Below are 21,748 nucleotides of genomic sequence, written 5' to 3' on the forward strand. Positions count from 1 at the left end.
TACAGAAGATGTATTAAAAAGACTGATACAGAAGGTGTATTAAATGGACAGATACAAAAGATGTATTAAAAAGACAGATACTGAAGGTGTATTAAAAAGACAGATACAGAAGGCGTTTTAAAAAAGACAGATACAGAAGGCGTTTCAAAAAAGACAGATACAGGTGTATTTAAGACAGATACAGAAGGTGAATTAAAAAGACAGATACAGAAGGTATATTAAAAAGACAGATACAGAAGATGTATTAAAAAGACAGATACAGAAGGTGTATTAAAAGGACAGATACAGAAGGTGTATTGAAAAGACAGATACAGAAGGTTTATTAAAAAGACAGATACAGAAGGTGTATTAAAAAGACAGATACAGAAGGTGTCGGCCATCTTGAATGCGAATCAGTTCAAAAAAGGTACAATGCACAACTAGGGACCAAGGGGAACCTGCATATGAAATTTGAGAAAGATCCATCCAGTACTTTACCAGAAATAGCGGTAACAAGAATTGTTTACGGACGGACAACAGACCACGGACGCAAGGCGATTTGAATAACCCACCATCTATTTGAATAGATGGTGGGCTAACAAGAGATCCCAGTGGGATCTTGGCGCCCACCATTTGAGGATCTGTTTTCAGTTCTTGAAGATTTGTTTATTTTTTTTTGTTTGTTACAGGTGTTGTAAATGTTCATGAACTGGTCTTCATTGAATGTTCTCAATGATGGCACAAGATTTTTTTATTAAGCACCTATTAGCAAATATCATTTGAAAAAGATCCCAAAGTATTATTAGATAGCAGTCAGTTACAGGTGGATAATGGACTTGGTCTTGAATCAATATGATAGAATATCGAAGAAAATATGCTTGTGCTATATTACTGTCGACATCCAAGATGGCGGCCTGTGGGCCAACTTGATTTCAAATCAGTCCAAAAAAAGTACAATGCACAACTAGGGACCAAGGGAAACCAATACCTATGAAATATCAGAAGGATCCATCCAGTACTTCCTCAGAAATAGTGGTAACAATCTTTTACTCTCAAAATCCATGATGGCTGCCTGTCAGCAATCTTGATTTCAGATCAGTCCAAAAAGGTACAATGCAAAACTAGGGACCAAGGGGAACCTGCCTATGAAATTTGAGAAAGATCCATCCAGTACTTTCCCAGAAATAGCGGTAACAATCTTTTACTTTCAAACTCCAAGATGGCTGCCTGTCAGCCATCTTGATTTCAGATCAGTCCAAAAAGGTACAATGCACAACTAGCGACCAAGGGGAACCTGCATATGAAATTTGAGAAAGATCAATCCAGTACTTTCCCAGAAATAATGATCAATCTTTCACTTCCAAAATCCAAGATGGCTGCCTGTCAGCCATCTTGTTTTCAAATCAGTCCAAAAAAGGTACAATGCACAACTAGGGACCAAGGGGAACCTGCATATGAAATATGAGAAAGATCCATCCAGTACTTTCCCAGAAATAGCGGTAACACGAATTGTTTAAGGATGGATGGACCACGGACGTAGGGCGATTTGAATACCCCACCATCTGATGATGGTGGGCTAAAAAGGATAATCCCCATATCAGCAGGAAACACTGCAAGGTTGCAATGATTGGAATTTGCAGTACAAGATGTTGTTTTCAAAGAAAAGTGGCTCCAGAAAGTGAATTCTTTTCTTCTAGGACTCAATAGAGTCTATCACTACTCAGCTATCGACACAACCAATTCGAAAAACTCCAGCAAAGCTGTCCTCCATGTTCCACTCAAGTTTGAGGGATCCAATGGATTATCCATATATTTCATGCCGTGAGGATATTCTGATGTTGAATGCTTGGATTGTCATGCACCTGAACAGGTATGATAGAATCCACTTTCATTGTAACTATTGATTTTACATTAATGTACATGTATTGAAAAAAAAAATATATATATAAAATTTGTGAATTAAAAAATGAAATTTGATATCTAGTACAGATAAAGAAATCAATCAAATGACTTTAACATTATGTATATTTTATCACAATTTACAAATCAGCATAGTAGTAATATTAAAGGTACTGAACTATGTACATGGATGCATGAATTATTTTTTCTTGTAATTTTTTTTCATCCTACTTGTATCCTTTACCTTTTGACTGTCAGTGCATCCATTCTGTTTCTGGTCAGTATAGTATTTCAAAATAATGAATGATCTCGCAATCAATCTATTATTCTTTTGTTTCCATGCATGCATCATGCAAAGGTGTTGCTTCGAGACTGGTCACCGTGGAGGTGACCTCAAAGTACTTTCATTTTCGTTTTTTTTTTCCTGATTTAATGCAACAAAACATTTTGATTCATTTATTCATATACAAATTATCGTTTGTATGTTTTATAAAAATGGTCTGTGTAGCAAGCTTTCCTCCATTAATAGATATATGGAATTTGAGACCTCTTGCAGCAATCTAATGATGAATAATACAGGGATATAACTTTCTGATACACGGTATTACAAAATATTATAAAATATTTAAAGATACTAACATTGTATTAATGTAATATAATTACTATTACATTGGATAGTAATTTGCACAAATATGTGACCCTAAAGTTTATCCATATGTTTTTGTTTTGTCAACTTATGAACGTTTTAACTAATCCAATGTAATCAGAATCAAAAAGAAATGCAGGGACATATAATATAGATCAGAAGATATCCAATTCATAATATTCTTATATCACACTGAAATACGAGATACATTTAGTACTGTTACAAATGGAAGAGTTTCTTTATACATTGACAAGCTTTGTTATACAATAAGAATAAAAGATAAGAAAGAGTTGTGCAGTATTGTTTTAATCTGTTCAATGTTAACGTTAAATACAAGAAATGCTCCATAGTGTCATCTAGCTTAAATAGTCAAGTTGGTTAGCCATCAGACAATCAACATAAGCATGGTGAGTTCAAGTACCAAGAAGCACAATTTTTTTCTTTTTAATTTTGCAATAAAAAATGTATTTTAAAAATTCAACGGTTGGAACCTTTGTGGATTGGCTATGTAAACAGCCCACCACCTAACCACATACCCTTAAAAATTGTTGATTTCAATTATATTTTTGATGCAACATCCTAGCTGTGGTCAAAAATAATTTGCATATTTGGCAAAATGCTATATAAAGAGAGAGATAACTACATATATTAGAAGGGGAGTAACTCTGTTAAATTTTACACACAACTTTACACAGTCTTATTTCTACAGCCCAATTTGAATTCATCTTTAGTTAAATATTTTCAATTGGATAACTAGGAGAGTTTTGTTTTAACAAACATAAGCATTAGCTTTTGAAATAAATTAGGTGTGTGAGAATAAAAGTTTTGAAATTCACTGTTCTTCTTTAAAGGTTTGCTTTTATTTGACCTTTGAACTTGAGGTGGAAGTTGCTATGATCCAAGGACAAGGCATTGCACTTTTCGAGTGTACAGCAACTTTCCTCTTTAGTATTTTTAAAAGTTGTAACCTGGACAAAAAATTATTGCAAAAATTTGAACTTCCATGACCTTTGCTGTTGAAATGAAGGTGACGTGTGATACATAAATGAACACTATCTACATAGAGACCTACTTAGACAACAATAAAACTAAGGCTTATACTGTACACAGTAAGTCAGTGATTTCCAACAGTCATCAACAAACACTGAAACAACAAGCAACATTTTTTACTATTTTCTTTAGGATACAAATGACATTCCAGACAGGACCTGGAGACATGGTATATCAATTTATAATACATGTACAATATTAAAATTAATGCAAATGTACATTTGGATTTACTTCAATATATTCTTATCGTGAAATCTTGTCAGAATTTAAAACACGATTTATAGGAAGACAAATGCTTTCTCTGGTCCTTAAATAGATCAAGTTTCAAACAAGATGCTTTTAAACAATGGCATAAACTTGTACTGTACATTCCTAATTAAGAGATCACTTTCTGATGTACTGGAATCAAACTGATATCCCTGATACACATGTATTTGAAAAGAGCAGGTCAGTTCAGTGTCCACAAGATACCACTGAATTTCCTGATTCATGAATTGGATGTGGAGAGAGTTCACGAGACACTGAAGAAAGTCACTTTAGATGTAGAGAGACACGAGACAGTCCAGAACTTCCTTGAGAAACACTAAAAAAAGTCACTTTGAGGTTGAGAACAACCCCCAACAACAACCCCAAAAACCACTCCAACACCTCACTTTTCGGTATCGAGATTTCCTTACTGTTGGCTGAAGAGTTTTCAAGAGACATATTTTATCAAGTCATTTTATTCTCACATCCAGTGGGATCATCAAGAATGACTTGTAACAAATTTGCCCGGAATCACTACTTTTCTGAATCACAAGTTACAGTAACATTTCTAAACTATAAGTTACAGTTAAAGTAATAGTGTTTCGCCATTTTCATTAATAGAAGTCATTGTTTTAAAGGATATGTCACAGTTCAGTGAACTTGTAACACAGCTGGAAGAACACCAGACATAATTCAAGAAAGAAAAAAATAACAGTCATGAATTTATGTTACAGTTAGAGGACACTATGTCACAGTTTGATGAGTACACGACAAACATGTACATAGTTCAGTGAACACAAGACAGTATGCTAATGCTTGTCACAGTCCAGTAAACACACATCACAGTTCAGTAGATCCTTCCATTATGATAAATTCCCATCAGACTTGAAGGCTCAGTGCATGATTCAGGGCATGAACATTTACTAGCATTTTGTTGATCTGTTTTACCATGTCTCTGTAAATTTCAACAAATACTTTTAATCAAATTGAATCTTATAATGAGTTCTTGATATCCATCTCAAAAGAGACTTACATGCAAAACATGATTGAAACACTGACTGATATACATAATGACTGCCACAAATACAGAGGAGTCCGATTTATACTTTAACTTTGAAATTTAAGTGAAAGTTTATTGTAACAAAGAAAAGGTTTACACAATATATACATACTTATGGTCTTTCTTATCCATGTCTTTGGATGCAGCTATCTCCTTTTCGAGGATTTTAGCTGCAGACACCAAGTATTTACAGAGATTCTCCAGCTGGGGTAAAGTCTTCTCCTCGTCCAGGCCGGTAAACCACTCCTTTGGGAATGTAGAGACAATCTGGAAACATGCCGAATATTTATCCCTAGTCATTACCTATTTGATAACATTTGGTAAAGCTGATCAGACTTGGCAAGTCTATTAATCTGATCTTTGGTAGTATGACATCTACAGATTTTAATCTGAACTGGTAACAATGCTTACAGCTTATCATCTGAAAATAAATTTATTTTAGACTGAAGAGAACATTCTGACTAATGCTTGTTGTACACTTGCTTATGAAAACATCAGAACTGAATGTTACCGCATCGTAACTTATCATCAAATAAAAATATCACCATTTTCCATCTATATAGCATTTATCAATGCCAATATTTAGCATTTTCATGACTCACCGAGTGACATTTCTGTATAGTTTCTTGGTTCAAAACAGAGTTACAAAGCCCAAGGATAACGTAGCGGTTGAGAAGGCCATCTAGAGCTAAGGATTGTAGAATGCTGGTCGATATAATACCATGCCAACTCATAATACTGCCTAGTAACTGAAATGGAAAAATAGAGATGTCAGTAATACACACAGAAGAATGATCATGTATCGCTGTGAAATCTGAATAAATGGAAAAGAACTAATGTGAACAGAATTGATTTTTAATTGCTTTTTTATTTATGTTTTTCATGCATAATACCACCATTATAAAATTTGAATGCATCAATATATTCGATTTCGAAAATTCTATACAGATACAAGATTAAATTTACGCCTTCATTTTGAGGTAAATCCATTATTCAGACTTGACTAGATGTGTGTAAACCTTTATACAAGTCCAGGACTGCCTATGGAAGAACACAGCGGCCCCAGATGATCGATTCTCTATTGCACTGGAAAACAAAATTATTACTATCATTTATATATTATCTATTTGCATTAATCAATCATTGTATAAGATCTGTTTCACTCACTATCAACAATGTTGTTGGAAGGCTATATTGTAGGATTTTTTACAATTCAAAATCTCTTTGTTTTAACGAAATAAGTTTGAAGAAAAAAAAAACTCAGTTTTTCAAAAGATCATTCAACATCGAATATATGATAACATACGATTTTGGATAGAGAGGCATAAAGACATCATCATCCAAGGTTTTCTGCAGTCGTTTCACAACAGCATGTAGTAAGTTCTGTAAAGTAGAAAACTTCTTGTGAGAGATTATACACACTGATTGTTGGGTGTGTACATCACTAAGTTTAGTCCAACCAAACTTGTCTTCTTCATACATTATTGCCTGACATTCAACGTTAACAAGTATAATTCTTTTAAGTGTACATGAGTTACTACATCTTTCTCAACATTTGTAAAACTTTTGAACAGTTATTTGTAAAATCTGAGCAAAGAGTTTCTAAGCATTCCATTTTTTAATACGATGATTTAACTTTTAAGTTATCACATACCTGCATGGATCTGTTTGAATGGTGAGCACATGGATAGTCCCTGATGATACGCTGGATCATGTTGACGAGACGTGAGGTTTGAGTGGTAGACAGTGGGTCCCATACCGTCTCTGCTAACACTATTACAGAAGCATTTGGTAGAGATATATATTCTATACTGTTTCAACCTCATTGTGTTTACTAACTTTCAAAAGCCCACTCTACTATTTCTTTGTCTTTACACCAGTTACAATATTCCAATTTATAGTAAAAATTTTCCATTCTCTTGATGTTTGTACACTTAAAAGACAAGGTGTTGTCAATTTTTATGCCAGAGACAATAAAGCAATATATACCTGTTATTCGCGGGACAATAATTTTTTCTACAATGGTCGGTAAAAGTTTGATGTCATCATTGTTCATTTCCTGCTCTGTGTCCTCAGGCTGACAGCCATAGAAAACCAACGTCTCAAACCATTGGGTATCTTCAAAGTCCTGGCCATTTGCCTAAAATATCAAAATCTTTGCTTTGAAATCTGAATTAACAAAGTACACCTATCTAGAATCACATCAGTGGCAATATATTGTAAATGCTTTCATAACTGTAAATATTGTTACCCCATTGTCTATTTTCTTCAGATTATATTGTGAAACCCTATGACATCAATACCTGAATTTGTATATCTTCAATCACACTACATATTAAAAACTTGGAGCTAAGTTTTAAAGTAAGTCCTGGGCAATTACAAAGTCAAACCTTCACAAATCTTTCTAATCTCACCTGTAGCAGAACTTTTAAGGGGGGAAACAACAGTATCACTGATTCACGTGATTGATTTTCAGCAGCACAACTCAATCAAAGTCAAATTAATTGTTATTATAATAAATGATTGTTAACAAATTTCACTGTTTTTTTTTACATATTCATTAATGAATATTCACTAATTCAAAAAATTGACTTCTTTTTATGATAAATCCGATTTTAGCAATAACCATTAAGAAGAGTCATTTTGTAGAAAGAAATGACGCTGCATATCAACTGTGACTGAAAATGATGTTCGCAACCGACGTCACTCACTCACTGTCTAACAAGCATTGGAATCTTTCAAATTTGCATCTGATTTTTACACAAATTCCTCAGTCAATATCAGGACACGTTGTGATTTGAAATCCAACCATTTCATCATCTCTGGCATGAATGAATTTCCTGGGTAAGAAATTTCACAATTCATTTAACAGGTAAAATATATAACGGATCATACTTCAAGTGGATTCCACTGAATTAACTGAAGTCGCACAAATGGATTGAAGAGCTTAGGTAAACAGAGTCCGATGTAGGCTTCAGAGTAAGTCTCTCCATATTCTTCTTTCCAAGATTCAAATCGTTCTCGTACACACGACACTTCCTTGAAATCATCCTCGACATCTTCAAACAGCCTTTCCACACCTGTATCAATGACCTCTGAAAATAGACCAGAAAACAAATACCTCAGCAACGAAAAGCAATTAATACAATAATAATATACTAAAACTTTTGTTTTGTTGCCATCTCAAGCCCATTGAAATTTCCGTACGAAATGTTAAATAGAGATGAAAATTTGGTTATACACGACAATCTTTTTAAGCTTAGTACTTCTTGTCAACTCATCCCATAGGTGATATTTGGCCATGTGTAACATCACTTGAGAGAGTCCTGGTCAAGCTTTAATATTGACTACATACTATGTGGTTGACTGTACAAAATACTTGTCATTGCTGGCATCGACTGATTCATTGTGTGGATGCACCAAGAGAAAGGTATAAAGAAATGAAAAGAGGACTCTGGAAAATGAAAAATGGCTGCATGTTTAAGAAATATAGAATATTTTGTCACACTTCACGAGATAGTTTTCCGATGCACATCTTACCTTTTTCTAAATTGAATTTGGTAATTTCTGACTGGTTTTCCTCATCATCAGATGAAAGGCCCTCATGATGTCCTCGTATGTTCTTTACTTCTCGCTTTCTTCGTCTTCGGGACCTTTGTAAGCCAAAAATAACATCTAAAAATTTTGCACAGCAAGTCTTTCTTAGGGCATATGCTGAATTTTATTGTATTTACAAGAAATGTTCTTTAATTATTTACAAAATGTATTCAGCAGGGAATTAAGCTTCCAACAAAGCACAATCTATGTTCCTAGGCAAAGTTGATGTGAAAGTTGGTAATGTACCTTCTAGCTTCACGCTCTGCTGTCCTCATCTGTTTGGCCTGTCCTTCAGAAGATTCCATCACAATTTTGGCTTTACCTAAAAAGCAAAAAACATCTCTACTGTTGGTTCTGATGAATGATTCTCACACAATAAAACATGTACATAACCTTGGTTGGTGAAGCTACTGTTGAACAATTTTATGAAAGAATTCTACTGTATTCAACCCCTGTATAATCTGAAAAGATACTTAAACTGGAGTATGGTACTCCTAGTAATATACACTCACTTTGATGAGTCAAATGACAAACTCTGAAGACTTGTTGGAGGAGACTTTCACTTTTTACCATTGACCCATTTCTTTATAAGTTACAGTGCAGCAGATCGACAAATTACAAAATTTTCTTTTCAATAACAGATTTTTTTTTTCAATTTTGAACAACAAAAATGACATTATATTAAGAACCCTTGAAAGGACAATGTTTCTTTTTCAATTCTAAATATTCTTTTATTTTTATTACAAAATACATTCATTATGTTGAAAATGCTCAAACTAATACAAATGACCGTCTTCCCAAATACAATGCCGTTAATGCTGCAACATAAAGATGGCTTTGATGTAAAGTAATTCAATTTTGACTTCTATCAATTCAGGCCCATTGTAGTCTCATTATATGACTGTACATTAGCTGGAATTTATACAACTTATATAGGAAATTCATTTCATTTGAAATAAAAAACAAAACTTTGCTAAGGTCTTTTAGGAACATCTCATCTTTAAAAGTTGCAGACTGTATAAATCATATTGGCTGTTGAAACCAAAATGGCTTAATATCATACTAAACTTTGATTCCAGAATATTGTAACATAGTTGTTAGCATTCAAATCAGATTGTGAGAGATTGTGGTTATTTGCATTCTCAAACAATCAGGTAGATGTTTGCAATCTCCTTAACAAAGTTTCAGTAATTAGATTAATATCTGACTACACAGGCAAAATAACACAACTTTCTGACACAATATTTGGTGGGGAAATATTTAACCATGAGGGACATACACATCAGTGGACTGTAGATGGATACCGACTTGTCATGTAGTCCTGACACTGATCGCGCACATCCTGCTGTCTTCGGGATACCAACTGCTCTGACTGGCGCCGCAACAGATTCAACATCCTTGTCTCCAGGTCATTGATAATGGGTACCTGTTATATAGAATCAATGTACCTTATTATCAGATATTCAGCAAGTTTTAATATTGTTTGTACTCATTTCCTATTTCTATAGTGTGAATTTTGGTTTTCTAGTGCGGTAAATGTTTGGTAATTACTGGTAGGTCATTCAGTTTCTTGTGAAGTATCCAATTATTTTCCTGCAGCAAACTGTTGTATTCTTATAAATTGACAAGTAAAGCCACAATTACTCTGTGTCTTTTACCAATGACTAATTCCTAATGTTTTCTTATTTTCATGCAAAAACAGATTTCTGCATGTAATATTTTTATATCAAACATTATCTGTACAATGTTTAACTATGTTCTACATGAATTATTACCTTCATTCCTTCAGATTTTGTAGGGGCTATAAAAACTACATTTTATTGCATAAACTGACATTTCTGTGAGGTTCCAATCAGTTATAATTCCTAAACCAAATTACAGTAATTGTGAACTGTCAGTATATCTATTCCATTACAAATAGATTTATGGGTTCTCAAAATGTAGATTACAAAAGTAAGAGTACAAGACTTCGAAATCACTCAGATTCTTAGATTGTTTCACAATAAATAACAAAGCCAATCTACCAGACAGCACAGAATTCAAAGCCCCATCCATTACAAAATCTTAACCCAAACAATATGAAAAGGCTGCCATCAAAATGGACATTTGTCCCAGAGGGCCTGTATCGCTCACCTGGATCTTTATGACAAACAGAAATATATCTATGCATATGTTCAACGATTAACACATTTGACCCCTGTGACCTTGACTATGAGTCAAGGTCATTTCTTTTTGCAAACTTTCTTGGACTTCATAAAAGGAACATACTAGCCAAATATAATGATTCTAGGCTTTTCAATATTTCAGAAGAAATGAGTTAAATGTTTTAACACATTAGACCCCTGTGACCTTGAAGATTTGCTAAGGTCATTTTTTTAAGCAAACTTTGTAGAACACCAAAGAGGAACATACTAGCCAAATATAATGATTCTAGGCTTTTCAATATTTCGGAAGAAATGAGTTAAATGTTTAACACATTAGACCCCTGTGACCTTGAAGATTTGCTAAGGTCATTTCTTTAAGCAAACTTTGTAGAACACAAAAGAGGAACATAGTAGTCTAATATAATGATTTTAGGCCTTCCAGTATTTTGGAAGAAGTCGTTTAAAGGTTTTAACACATTTGACCTCTTTGACCTTGAATATGGGTCAAGGTCATTTCTTTTTGCAAACTTTGATGGGCTTCATCAAAGGAACCTTCCAGCCAAATTTAATGATTCTAGGCCTTCCGGTATTTTGGAAGATGTTATTTAAAGGTTTTAACACATTTGAACTCAAACTTTGTTGGGCTTCACCAAAGAAACCTTCCAGCCAAATATGATAATTCTACGCCTTTCGGTATATCAGAAGAAGTTGTTTAAATGAAAAGTTGACGGATGCAGGACGGACAGACGGCAGGACCGACGGCGGACGGACGGCGGCCGCTGCGGCATGGCATAACCTCACTTGGCCCTTTGGTTTATTTCTAATTTTGCTTTCGTTCAAGCAAAAATATATCACTATAATTACAAATTTCTTCCAAGTAGTTTCAATGACACTAGACAGAATTTTTACTGGGACTCATATATTTTTCAAAAAGGTTTCCAAAAGCATCAAACAACCGTTCATGACTGAAGCACAACCGTCTTCACAATGTCAAGTTGTCCTATGGCAAAAAAAAAAATGGCATATCCTTTATGTAATCCTTCATCACCCTGGACTTGACAGGGTGACTGCCAATATAATAAGGGGAGATTAATCTACCTTCCCTATAAAGAATGACAGCCATCTGTCCCTATCAATAACCAGTCTGGTAAAGGATTTACAAGCAGAAAATGCTGCACAACATACAATTGAATTTGTGAAAATGGGCAACAATATCACAATAAGACATTTAACAGGCATTATGAACCCACCTTCTCATTGAGACATTCAACCAAGTCTCTCACATACCCCCTCATTTCTTGGAAGAAGCGATATCGCTTCTCCAATGAATCAACACTGCCTTCGCATGTGACAGTGGTTTGATCAGCATCATCGATGTCAGCGACCAGTGTATCCCGTTCCTGTGTGTGACGCTGGCTGACCTCCTCCATTGAATCAAGTCTAAATAAAAAAACTTACTTTGGCTGAAATCTGACAAATCTTGTTGCCAAGCCTATAAACATTTGTAAAGTACATACTAGCAATTAACACTATGGAAGATATTATCAGATATTTATGCCCTGAATTCATGGATTAAACCTGTAATGTACAAAACTCTGTTCTATTTAAAAAGTCATTACAGACAGGTTACAATAATTAACTAAAATCAGGTCAATCCATTTCCACATAAATGAGACTGAAAAAACAATATTACCTATAAATAACCACTATTTTCTTCTGGGACGCTACTACATCAATGATCAATGCTGAACTGGGACGCTACTACATCAATGATCAATGCTGAACTGGGACGCTACTACATCAATGATCAATGCTGAACTGGGACGCTACTACATCAATGATCAATGCTGAACTGGGACGCTACTACATCAATGATCAATGCTGAACTGGGACGCTACTACATCAATGATCAATGCTGAACTGGGACGCTACTACATCAATGATCAATGCTGAACTGGGACGCTACTACATCAATGATCAATGCTGAACTGGGACGCTACTACATCAATGATCAATGCTGAAGTCAAATATATATATGTAATTGCCAGTAGTAAAAGTTTAAATAATCATAATGGAAAGACAAAAGTTTTCAAAAAATTGAAATTATCAAACATTAAAGACCTTTCTTTAAGACGTTTTTTGATGACATCCATGTTAATATCAGTGAGGTTGCTGGTTTTGGACATGGCAGTGAAAGGTTGGAATGTGACGTTGTTGGTAGACTGATACGTGTAGCCATTAGTTTGACTTGTTCCATCATCAGACACTTCTTGATCCTCTGCTTTGGTCTCCACGGGCTGTCCAACCTGATAACAATGTTAAAAGAGGCTATAACAAATAGTTTATGAAGAGAACATTTTCTCACATTCATAAGAAATTCCAACAGAGTGGGAAAGAGTAAACATACTGGTTGTCTTTGGTCGTGAAGATCATGAAGGAATCAAAGATGGATACCCAACAGTATTTAATAGAGCCCCATCAAGGAAGGTTAATGCAAATGACATAGGAAGATGGAGCATTTACATCTGGATTCCATGGTTTTATCATAAGTTTATATGTCATCAGAAAAGTGAGAATTTTCTCACATACCTTACTGAATGTTCCCCTTGTTGATAGGGACAAGAAAGCATCTCACATGGGGTAGGGAAGGACAGCTGGCATGTGATATGACATTACTTACAACAGGGTAATGTCATCATTTTATGTAGCATGACCATGTTACAAATTGATAACATCATCCATTTCAACACACATTTCATGGGACTTTGACATTGGATGTTTCCTAACTTACAACCTGATACTGTTTTTTTTTTAAATCTATGAGAGAAATAATAAATCTTGGGTCTATTCCAAGCCTGGTGTTGACCAGATATATACTTACACTAGGGTTGAGAGATCTCTGTACATGGTATACAGACCCATGTAAGATTGTATTACCCTAACAGCTGACAGAGATGTCTTAAATCACCTTCACAGATTATACATATATACTGTCTGTTTCCAACTTTTAACCATATAACTGTATATTATAAAGGTCACTTTCAAAGTACCTGAACAAAGCATTTCACATGATCACCAAAATTCATATGTACTAACTACCATAGAATTTTGAGTTTTTGTTCTGAATGGAAATTTATTATCAAAGTCCCAAGTATAAAACTTCCCACTCAGAGAGTACAATCTAGAAATAATCACTGCTGAAGGACCACTAGGTCACAGCTGCCCAGCTAAGTTTCAAAATGTAAGAAATCCTTCAACTCCACCAACTAATCTGTACATGTCAGTAATATCAATCAATAAATCATGTCTTCATGTGGAGCAGATAAGAATGCAAACCTGACAATATTGTAAACCAAATTGTGTTTAATAACAAATGGAAGTTCATGCCAATTTCAAACAAAAATAAATTTTAAAAATTGTTTGCATTCTATAAAAAAATTTAAAAGCTCTACAGTGGTATTGAAGGAGGATGAAAATTTGCTCCCATTCCTTAAATAAACATCAATTTTCCATTCCATGGTTACTATTCACTTGTGTCCCAAAATCAGAATGCTGCATCATACATTTTACAAGAGTATTCATTTTCAGGCAACGTTCATATATGTACCCTTGTCATTAATTGAAAACTGTCACTTTCCAGTTTCAAGCCATAAGTAGCCAAGACTAAGAAGTTGATTTATCATTGGTTGACAACAGGTCACTTACTGTAACTCCTTTCTTGATCTGTTGTGCCTCCCACTCCCTCTCCTGGTCACTCTCCTCATCACTTCCTGTTTATATATTCAGTGTTCAAATCATATAAAATAGTCCTGTTTTGATAATTTCAACAATCTACAATTCTATGTGGAAACAAGGTATTAATAAGATTAATCTCAAACATTCAAGTTTTACAACCTCTGTTATTAAAGATTGTTTTATCACAATTATTGAAAATTATAAATGCCTTTAACTTCATGTTATCTTTTTTCCCTCATTCTTGCTGCCACAAGCTATATTGCCTCAATTTACCATGCTCTGCAGCCAAGAATTGATCCTTAATTCGTTGTCGTTCTAAAGCGGCCATATTTACAGAGAAGTCCATTCTTCCTTCTTCATCATCTTCACTTTTATCATTGTCATCCTCTCTACAAAGTTTCACAAGGTAACAAGATATTAGTTTCATTTAAAAAGGTTTATACAAAATTGTTAGCAAAGTGACAACACTATTCAGATAAAAACAAGAGATCCCAGAGGGATCTTGGCGCCCACCATTTGAGGATCTGTTTTCAGTTCTTGAAGATTTGTTTATTTTTTTTGTGTATTACAGGTGTTGTAAATGTTCATGAACTGGTCTTCATTGAATGTACTCAATGATGGCACAAGATATTTTTATTAAACACCTATTAGCAAATATCATTTGAAAAAGATCCCAAAGTATTATTAGATAGCAGTCAGTTACATATGGACAATATGCTTGTGCTGTATTACTGACGACATCCAAGATGGCTGCCTGTGGGCCACCTTGATTTCAAATCAGTCCAAAAAAGGTACAATGCACAACTAGGGACCAAGGGAAACCAATATCTATGAAATATCAGAAGGATCCATCCAGTACTTCCTCAGATATAGCAGTAACAAGATTTTACTCTCAAAATCAAAGATGGCTGCCTGTCAGCCATCTTGATTTCGGATCAGTCCAAAAAAAAGATATAATGCACAACTTGGAACCAAAGGGAACCTGCATATGAAATTTGAGAAAGATCCATCCAGTACTTTCCAAGAAATAGCGATAACAAACTTTTACATCAAAAATCCAAGATGGCCACCTGTCGGCCATCTTGAATTCGAATCAGTCCAAAAAAGGTACAATGCACAACTAGGGACCAAGGGGAAACTGCAAATGAAATTTGAGAAAGATCCATCCAGTACTTTTCCAGCAATAGCAGTAACAAGAATTGTTTACGGACGGACGGACAGAGGACGGACCACGGACGCAGGGCGATTTGAATAACCCACCATCTATTTGAATAGATGGTGGGCTAAAAAGAATTTAAAACCCAACACAGCAATCATGCGAAATAGTTAAAAATGCATTTATGGCATTACTCCGAAGTATATGTTTACAACCATACAGAAAGTGAAAACCTGCCTAGTTTGTACAATATCAACTCACCTTCATCCTTCACTTTCATCCAACTAAAAGTCATCTGCACATGATCATCAGTGTTTCATTAATAGCTTAAATGTCACTTTTACAACTAACACAACTTTCACTATTTTCTCTTTAAAACTTTCCTCCTGTTTCTCCCATTTATCCTCGCTTTGATTTTACTTTCCACTTGGATGATAAAGCTGCCAATTGTTATGTTAGATAATTTATAACCGACACTTTCAGCTCGCTGTTAGTACTGCTATCAAACAAGTTTCTACAGTGGCTTAAAAATTTTCTTTCAGTTTGCAAATAATGAAATATACATAACCTATGACTATATTTCTAAATAACACCATGGATGAAATGTCCTAATAATGTTTCTAACAGCTTTTCAGATCTGTGAATATCTTTCCAGCATTAACAAATAATTCCATATTTCTTGACCTAACAAGTTACAGCTAATGGTTGACAATTATTAACAAATACCAGCCAGCTGTATTATCTAGCTACATCTCTACAGTACATTTACCTACCTGACAAGTCTAGAGGAGGAATTCTCTTGTTTAGCTGCATTATCCAAAGGCACAAAGTCTCCCATATCTCTGGCCTGCTGTCGCTTCTTCCTTATATTGTGGATCATGTTGGCATCTGGTATTTCACCCTCTGTAAAATGTGTAAAATTTCTCAGTACAGGTAATGAACAACAAACATAAGCAGTGGTGGATAACACATATTATTCACCTAGTGCTTAGGCTGAAAATAACCATACACTTGGAAGCACAAATCCATGGATAGTATGCTATAAACCTGTAAATGGCTAACAACATTATAGTACTTGGAAGTCATTGGTCCATACATATACCTCCAGTTCATTGAAATCCAGTCAAATTCTTGCACTAGACCTTCTCTAGATTTTCTTAAACTACAACAGCATTACCCATAGGTTTTTACAAATTTTAACAAAAACGGAAAAAGACAAATACATTCTGAAAACAATTTTACAACTTGAATATTTTCTTCCAGCTTGAATATTGTACTTTGTAAAGATAAAAGTTTTATTAAAAGATATGTGTGTGAATAGTAAAAGTTGACACTTACTGCCTAACAACTTATGGAGAGTGCCTTTATCTTCTTCCTCACTGTCCATATCCAAAGCTGCAGCATCATCACCATTTAATGTCATGAACTCCTCTCTCAATCGCTGGGGGAAAAAAGAACATAAAAGTTGGAGTAAAATTTTAGTATGAATAATCAAAATTACCTTGTTGTCTGTAAGCCTTTCACTAGCAATTTGGAATACGAAAATATCTTATTATGCACATGGTATATGTGTCCATTAGGCATTAAGCATAAAATCTAAAAATTTACATTTACTTGGATATCCTACAGTAACTACAGCTATTGAATTAACCATGGCTTATCAAATTGCACATTCTCCATACATATGATATCATATAGACATGTCTTCAGAATATTAAAAGTCAGGAGTATTCACCAAAACCTGAGATGAGATACTTAAAATCCTACTTTCAATGCCAGTGTCAAATAAAAGCTCTAATTAAAACATGATAAAACTGAAAGTGAACGTTTGACTGAAGCATTTGAAAACCATCAAGACTTTACATACACAAGGAATCACATCTTGACTGCAAACTTGGCCAATAACTGAAATGTATGGCTTGACAAATTTGAACAGCTAATTTGATGCCAAATTCATTTATGTTAATTTTATCAATTGGGGTCGCTGTTCATATTTATACAAACTGCTATGTCTAAAAATTCACAATGTGCAGACTGTCCAGCACTTCTTGACAAAAAATTAGGGCTAATTTTAGCGCAAATTTAGGGCTAAAATTAGCAATTTTGTTACTAGAATAGGGAGTATGAAAGCATTAAACTGACTTACCTTTGCAAATTTGACAAAATAGAAACTAACATACAATGCCTTAATTGCAGGAAAGGTGTCTTCCAGGGTTTCAGTGTCCCAGCTGCCGTTGGCTGTGACCTTAAGAATCACACATCTGTCACTCAGTCACAACCAATAACAATCTGGGTACATAGATCCACTGGTCAAATGCCTTTCATTGTCTACCCTGAATTAGAACTACAGACTACATTAAAATACATTTTAAGTATGAATTTAATGAAAACATTTTCAGTAAATTGTAAGAAATATAAAAAAAAGTAGGAACTGGAGTGAAAAATTAGGGTTTTTTTAGGAATTTCCTTTGAATTTTTCATTTTTTTATTAATTTTAGCAAAACTGAAAAAAATTAGGAATTTTAGGGACGCTGGACAGCCTGCAATGTGTGGTCTATGACAATGATGCAGAATGTGTGACCTAAAACTTAAAAAACATCATGAATACCTATCTATATATGACATGATCTTTTTTTCTATGATTAAAAGGTGTTGCCTTCACATGAACTTAATTATAAACTGGCATCATGTATAAAAATGAGCACATATGTAGATTTGAGTAGATCAACATGACATAAATATATATCTTAAAGGGTATTGCAAACACAAAATCACATGTTATCAGTCAAACCTTCAAATGTATTTTCATGATAAACATACCCTGATTTTTTCATCTGTTTCTTCCTCAGATTTCTTTGATGAAACATCCTTGGGGCCAGGGTTTTCTTCCTTAGCTTTCAAAATTTCTTCTTTCTCTTTCATCTTCTCCTTCTTCAGTTGTTTGGCTAATCTTTTGCTTTGACTGGATTTCTTGATTTTGAAAACATCCCCATCTATGTAAATGAGAAGTACTGTCATTTTGCATAATTTTTCCTCAGTTCATGATAATGCATAGGTGTGAAAAGTAGCACATCATTTTTAAACAAAGCATGACATTATCATTAGTTTACTGGCTTTTAAGGAATGGTCCATACAACGACCATTATTGAAAGATTATGTTCCAACTGGTTGGTTATTTCATCCTTAGTGTCAGTGGATTCAATTCTACTACTGTATATTAACAAATATTATCCAAATAGAAAGTACACTATCGCAGACGTAACACTTACAAACTAAACATTATCTATTTTCAATTGATAGGGGACATAAAGCTGTACATATCCAAATATTTATGTTGAAAGGCACGTACCGTCAACGTCGTGATCGTCTTCGAAACTGAGAAGTTTCGCAGAATCTTTTTTGTCTTTTTTCTTCTTTTTCTTTTTTGCGGGTTTCACAATAATGTCGACAGCACTCTTTTCTTCTTCTGCTTCCATATCGTCATCTTGCTGATCATTTTGATTTTCTTCAGAATCGCTTTCATCGGCAGCTTTTCGTCTAAAATTTCGCCATGGCTTCTTTGATGTCGCCGCCATTTTGCTTGTGGAATAAACCTTGATAAGTTTACGCCGTTACTTACAACTATCGACCATAACGAAAAAGATAACGACGTTCTTTCATTGGGTTCCGCCAAGGTGGACTTACCGGTGTTAAGGCAAAATATGTACCTAAATGTCTGCGCCTTAGTACTTCAACAAACGTGATATGTAGAGTTTCCAATCAGCATGTTTCAATGAAAATTACAGAACTGAGTTATAAACCCGCGTGCATAGGCATGGTGTTTAATAAAGTAAATACAGAACGAAAAAAGGAAGACATGAAATGCTTTCAAACGTAGAAACCTTCAGAAAACTTAAAAGTTTGGACAAAAACCATAATACCAGAGACGTATATATCACATTATGTGTTATATATGTCTGTGATAATACATACTTCATTCAGTAAGCCCAGCTAGTTTTTAATTAAATTGCACTTGTGGAATATCTTGGCAAAAGATGAATAAATGCCACCTTACATCGGCACAAGTGAAAAATTCTGTTTATCCGAAGACTTGTATTTCTGAATAATAATGAAAAACATGTAAAAGAGGCAAAATAACTTGGTATTATCCTCCAGTCAGATTTGAAGTGAGATACCCATATAAATAATATTACAAAAAAAGCCAACACCACTCTAGGCTTCCTAAGATGCAATCGTAATCAAAGTTTCTTCTGCTAACATTAAAGAAAAGACCTATAAGTTCCTTATCCACCCTCAGGTGAAATATGCAAACGCAGTAAGGGAACCTTACTTGAAAAAAGATGCATGTATAAAAGATTGGAACAACCTCCCTTCCGACATTGTCTCCTCTGAATCCTTACTTTCCTTCAAAGTTGCCATTTCTGCCCATCAATATTAATTCTGTTCCCTTCTATTCATAGCGCACATTTTGTCTCTCTCAAACATGACATAACCTTTACTAAGTTGAGTAGGTCATTACTTGATAGAAGTAGAACTCAAACCAGTTTCCCTGAAAGATGTGTATTATCAGAGACATATATATATATGTCTCTGGTATTATGTGTGATATTGAAAATGGAAAAGGTACTCAACATGATGAAATACTGTGAATGCAGAATGCTACAGAATGGCAAACCGTAAAGCACTCATCATATCTTGAATGAAACTGGAAAATAGAGCTTTTATCAATTGCTAAAACCATTGGCAACTCATTTGTTTCCATACATGTTCATGGGAAAAAATCTTTACTACTTAAACTTTCAGTGTCTCTTTCTAAGCTTGGAGAGAGGAAACTTCAATTCATAATATGTCCCAAACTAGTTGTGGTGGGGGTGGGGTCCTTAGATATTTCTCTTGTTTTACACACTATGTAAAGAATCTTCATGATGGGTTTTATATCAATTTCAGAACTAAATATATACAACTGACATGTCAAACAATTTTCTTTTTTTTTTTTTTTTTTTTTGTTCATGAATTCAAGACATCATTGGTACTCAAGATGATTGCATCAACACATGGGCTTAATTGGCACACATTCCCAACTCAGTGGCTAGTATATACCCCCATCTATAAATTCCTTTGCACTATTAAGACAAATATTTCAAAATTCAGTAACACTTTTCAGTTTAATAATTTTAATTGATAGCCTTCCTACTAATACTGTGGTTTACATTAAAAGATACATATCTATGAACATGACACTATTTCTTTGTAATATTATGTATCTTTTCTACTGAAACTTTGACATATTTAGAAATTTTTCCACTGACAAAACTACATATTTGAAGGAATTCTACATTACTTCTAGTGATTTTTTTGGCATGAAAAAAATCATGTTCATATGTATATAGTTTTTATACTTTGTATAATATGCCCCTCCACATTGCTCCATCTACATCTAACATTAATGATACATTTATATGAATGTACATACATACAATTATTACATTACTATGTTAGTGTTTGAGTATCAACAGTGTATGTCGTCTTTCATTGTCTGGATCTATTATGATATATCTTCCTATGGTTATACAATTTTTACCACATACTTATAAAACACCTTCTGTTTTACTCCCTAAAAAAGCTGTCAGAGAGCTTCTCTCAATAAAGGAGGAAATTCCAAAAGTCAGGACAAGCTGAGGTGATGAAGTTTTGAAAGTATGTGTAATTTTCATTGACAAATCAAATATGTTTAGGGATTTGCAACCATTCCAATTTTCTTGTCAGTTCATATTTTACCAAAATGTTGAAATCAGGTTGGTTTTTTTTGAAGAATGTTAAGTTAGTTCTGATTTTTCAGTTTCCATTTTTCCTTAGAAAAGTAGATTTTTAAATATGTAAAGATGGTTAAGTCAGAAACTGAGAGCCAGGGTATACACTGTAGACGTGTGGTTTTATATATCAAATAGAAAATTCATCATAAGCAAAAACAACATTAACCTATTACCCACGGGAAAGGAATAGAATTTCATTCAAATTTCTTTGTGTGAATTAAAAATTGCATTTGGAAATATATTGAGCAATATTATGACAATGACTTGAATATCAGATTTTATTAGAGTGCTCCGTCAACATCTTCAAAAAATTATTTTCCTCTCGGCTTAATACATCACAAAAGGATTAGTTTTTACATAAAGTTGATAATAACTTTCAAAACGTCCATATCCCAGACTGACCTGAATAGTTTCATATTCGTA

The 21,748-nt window shown here is 34.1% G+C and overlaps 1 protein-coding gene across 2 annotated transcripts; it reads right to left on the reverse strand.

Annotated features, from left to right (window-relative positions):
- Positions 1-2,814: 2,814 nt before the first annotated feature.
- Positions 2,815-19,087, reverse strand: LOC132552792 (PAX3- and PAX7-binding protein 1-like). 2 transcript variants are annotated; one of them, XM_060216988.1, is made up of 19 exons: positions 18,862-19,087; positions 18,333-18,505; positions 16,851-16,953; positions 16,286-16,415; positions 14,630-14,745; positions 14,327-14,391; positions 12,743-12,927; positions 11,872-12,061; positions 9,786-9,903; positions 8,724-8,799; positions 8,421-8,533; positions 7,776-7,975; positions 6,870-7,020; positions 6,535-6,653; positions 6,187-6,263; positions 5,900-5,966; positions 5,483-5,629; positions 4,993-5,147; positions 2,815-4,775 (listed from the first exon to the last, which is right to left on the reverse strand). In XM_060216988.1, exons 1-19 carry the CDS (start codon positions 19,085-19,087, stop codon positions 4,700-4,702), a joined length of 2,487 nt encoding a protein of 828 aa, XP_060072971.1. In that variant the 3' UTR covers positions 2,815-4,699. The 2 variants fall into 2 exon arrangements, with proteins under 2 accessions (XP_060072971.1, XP_060072979.1); XM_060216996.1 differs by lacking the exons at positions 2,815-4,775; positions 4,993-5,147 and having other exon boundaries at positions 5,546-5,629; positions 5,847-5,966.
- Positions 19,088-21,748: the final 2,661 nt, after the last annotated feature.

The sequence above is a fragment of the Ylistrum balloti genome, unplaced genomic scaffold, assembly GCF_031769215.1.
Source record: "Ylistrum balloti isolate Yb309-2 unplaced genomic scaffold, AGI_CSIRO_Ybal_v1 Utg369634, whole genome shotgun sequence".
Taxonomy (NCBI): Eukaryota; Metazoa; Mollusca; class Bivalvia; order Pectinida; family Pectinidae; genus Ylistrum; species Ylistrum balloti.

Excerpts from the sequence above, each read along its gene's own strand:
- LOC132552792 (XM_060216988.1), bottom strand. The coding sequence starts at position 19,087 with ATGGCGGCGACATCAAAGAAGCCATGGCGAAATTTTAGACGAAAAGCT. Across the intron at positions 18,506-18,861 it reads AGACGATCACGACGTTGACG|ATGGGGATGTTTTCAAAATC; the intron begins GTACGTGCCTTT and ends TCATTTACATAG. Across the intron at positions 4,776-4,992 it reads ATGGATAAGAAAGACCATAA|AGACATGGTAAAACAGATCA; the intron begins GTATGTATATAT and ends TGAAATTTACAG.